The sequence below is a fragment of the Nymphaea colorata genome, chromosome 12, assembly GCF_008831285.2.
Source record: "Nymphaea colorata isolate Beijing-Zhang1983 chromosome 12, ASM883128v2, whole genome shotgun sequence".
Taxonomy (NCBI): Eukaryota; Viridiplantae; Streptophyta; class Magnoliopsida; order Nymphaeales; family Nymphaeaceae; genus Nymphaea; species Nymphaea colorata.
The window spans coordinates 94,207-98,199 of NC_045149.1; the positions used below are offsets into that span (position 1 = coordinate 94,207).

The 3,993-nt window shown below is 37.0% G+C and overlaps 1 protein-coding gene across 1 annotated transcript; it reads left to right on the plus strand.

The window, feature by feature from the left end:
• Positions 1-1,821: 1,821 nt before the first annotated feature.
• LOC116265793 (pentatricopeptide repeat-containing protein At1g62914, mitochondrial-like) lies at positions 1,822-3,712 on the plus strand (the record flags this gene model as incomplete). The annotated part of the gene is made up of 2 exons (XM_050080876.1): positions 1,822-2,312; positions 2,444-3,712. Coding segments are annotated over 2 exons (1,047 nt in total), but the record flags the coding sequence as incomplete, so codon positions are not given.
• Positions 3,713-3,993: the final 281 nt, after the last annotated feature.

Sequence of the window (3,993 nt, forward strand, 5' to 3'; positions counted from 1 at the left end):
TTCACTTTGTTAGGAGACATGTATATTAGTTTGTGTATAATGTTTGTCTTTTATTTTTGAGATTTTGGTTTGAATCCAATCCCATCCACGTATTACATGTATACACATTATGTAAGTACTCTTTCTTCATAAGGGCATTACTGTAATTGGTCAATTACTACGATGCTCTTTTTATATAAGCAAAGAAATAGAGCACCATTGCTTTCATTTGAATATATTTTGGCATCTCTTTCCTCTTCTCTCATTTCCTTGCTGTCAACATATTTGGAGCTCTCACATGGTACTAGGGCCATTTTGATCTTAGGATGGGGTGCTTTTCTAGAAGGTGTATCACAATGTCAACACACGTTCACATTCTTTGTATATTGTTGTTTTTATTATTTTGTATCTGGATATGAATCCAATCTAGTCCTACATGTGTACACTTATGTAAATATCCATTCTTCATAAGGTTAGTATGTTACTTGGCCAATTAGGGCAATGTTTTTTAATAAGTAAGAAATGAAGCTGATCACTTCTTTCTCATTGAAGACGTGATATTCTAGCCCCTCCTTCCTCCTCTCTTTTTTCCTGGCTGCTAACATTTCTGGAGATTTCTTAATACACTTCGTCACATGAGTTGGGTTCATCCTACTTCTGGAAGAAAAAGAAATAGATGCCACCATAGTTGTTTATTCTTTTGGAATAATTTGGGAGCATCATATTAATAGATGTTGTGACTTCAGGTATAACGTAAAAGGAGGTAAGTCACTTTTGAGGATGAAGTTGTCAGTTCTATGACTACTCCAACTTATTCTATTAATTAATGCAAAATTTTTCAGAGAAGCAAAATGTAATACTAATGAAGGCCCATGGTATTTAGATTACAATAAAAATGTGATGTGTGCATGTGTTTTTATACCCATGGAAAAGTAAAATGTGCCTACCATTTTTATCTTTGGGGCTCACAGTGTGCCCCTCTTAAACAAAAAGATTACAACAGTATGCACAATTTTCTTCTCTTTTGGTTTTGCTGCCAATTTCTTGCTTTTGTTCTTGTTTCATTTATCGCAATTCGGTCATTACTATTACAATATAACCAATCAAGCTATTGGACGAGCTCCAAATCATCAGTCTATAAAACATATCAGATAGATAGTCAGTGAAGGCAAGATAGAATTTGCAAAGCCTCAACTAACAAACTCCTAGATTTGACTGCAAGCTGAAAAGTATACGCTGCCAATGGAAAATATTTTTATCAGACATGTTCACCCATGACAGTTTAAAGTGAAGCAGTAATAGTAATAGATCATAATTCATGAAAGATGATTCTTCTAATAATTATATATATATATATATATATATATATTCCCTTAAGCTTGTAAAACATGGAAGGAACCTACCTATCTTTGTTGAGAGTAGTAATATACCAATGGCCACCAGCTGGCAACTAGTGCATTTACTTTTGACAAATAACTCAACATATGGTAACAATCCCTGGTAATTGTTAAAGGAAAGGTATCAATTTTTTAGTATAAACTCTAAAGGGAGAAAAAGAACGTGAAGCAAGCTTTATATGAAAACAGAAAACTATTAACCTGTTGCAAGCATAGGATCTATGATAAACACACGAGAACCCTCAGGAAACTTTTCAGGCAGCCTGCATAGGAAACCCAGTGGAAGGGTCATAAGGAGAAGTATTTGTACAGAAACAAACAACCAATTGCCTATTTGTTTCTTATTCTACCTATCTTCATGGCCTCTGTAAGGTTGCAGACCCTGAATGGTGCTGAAGCTTTTTCACAAGATGAAGGAAAAACATTTGCCTTTGAATGACTATTCTTACAATGGAATTATTCATATGTTGGGCCGCAGAGAGGACATGAAGAGGCAATGATAATTTTTGAAGAAATGAAGGCTTGTGGTATATTACCAAGTGTTCATACATATAGTAGTCTGATTTATGGATTTTGCAAACAATGTCATTTCTCAAAGGGCTTTGCTCTCTTAGAGGAAATGGCTTCTGTTGGAATAAAACCTAACATTATTTGTTACAGCATGTTCCTGAACGGGTTATCTAAGAACCAAGAAATTGAAATTGCTGTAAGATTTTTTCATAAATTGGCAGCTCTTGGCTATGACCATGATGAAGTTACATATGGCATCATAACTGATGGGTTTTGTAGAAATGGTGAAATGGCTATTTCCCACAACTACCTGAATGCAATGGTTAAAAATAACATTGTGCCTGATATTTTCTGCTACACCAGTTTAATTCATGGATATAGCAGATGTGGGTGCCTACAGGAAGCTCTTAACGTCTTTATTCTCATGTAAGAAAATGGTATAGCCCCCAATGTTGTCACCTGCACCATTCTTGTTGATGCGTTCTGCAGGGATGGTCTCATTCAAGAAGCATTTAAGTTTTTAGATGATATGCTGGAAAGGGGCATCATCCCTAATGTAATACATACAACACAGTGATTGATGGACTTTGTAAGGAAAACAAGGCTTCTGAAGCATGGTCATTATTTCATGAGCTGGTAAAGAGGGGACTTGTTCCTGATAATGTTGTCTATGGCAGCATGGTTGATGGTCTAGTGAAGCAAAATGACTTTAAAAATGCATTTGAGTTGTATACTAGAATGACAAAAGATGGAATTCAACTTAATGCAGTGACGTATACAATTTTTATACATGGTCTTTGGAAGAACAACATGACACATGAAGCTATGAGTTTATTTAAGGAAATGATTAGCAAACAAGTGAATCCTGATACTGTTGCTTACACATCATTAATTTCTGCATATTGCAGGAGTGGAAATATGAAGAAAGCTTGGGAACTATTTTCTACAATGTTGTACAGTGGATTATTACCTGATGTTGTCACATTTACATGTTTGGTTGATGGATACTGTAAGCTAAGCTGTTTGGTGAAAGCTTCAGCACCATTTCAGGGTCTACAACCTTACAGAGGCCATACTATCAGTCAGCTTTCGGGTAAAACAATCCCATGCTAGAAGAATTATAACAATTGCAGAATAGGCATGCCATGACCCTATATTCACACCTAGCAATGCTAAAAATGTAATTAACAGGGTACATGAAGCCACTGTTATTGTACTAATGTGCCTATTCGTTTCACAAAATGATTACTGATAATGACTGACAATACTAGTTGTAAAAATGCATTAGATGTATCCACCAGATAGATGTACCATCCCAAGTTTAGTAATACTACTGCATGAGAATAGCAAAACCACAGGATATAAGGAACTGAAAACTTTCACGATTTGTGGTAGTATCCTAGAGCTTGATCTGTTCTCTGTTCTGCAAGGCAGCAAGTTCGGAAGGGTTAACCAAGAAAAAAAAGGAGTAGCAATCCATACTTGTTCAAGTATACTTCCAGTTGAAGAGTCGCCTCATCTCTATATACTCTTGAACCAGATGAAATCAATAACATCGCCGTGAGACACACCAAAACAATTGCATAAACAAGCTGACAGAAACCCAGAGGACAATGGAACACACATGCACCTATACGATGCATGTATTATACCTATATGATAAGTCTTTGTTGCAGGCAAGCTTGATGAGGCATATTCTGCAAGAATAAGCCCAGCCCTTAAGATGGGGATCACCTGCCAAACAAAGATACGTCAGGAGTTCATACTCTAGCTATCAAACCAGGAAGTTTCTCCATTCTCATAAAAACCAAAAAGAAAATCACAGGGATAACTTTGGGCTTCCTTTTATTCTCTCTATAAAGGTTTTGGACACTAGAGAAACCAAAATCCCCCATCAAACGCGGGTTTAGACATAGATAGAGCAACCAAGAAAGAGAGAGAGACGGAGACAGAGACAGAGAGAGAGAGAGGGAGAGATGGACGGCAGAGCCACACCTGGAACAACCACAACGGAGAAGCTGGTCGAAGCAGGAGAAGGACGTCGCAGAAGCAGGTTGATGCCAGAGAAATGGGACACTGCCGGAGCAGGATGTGTGGCCTTTGAGTT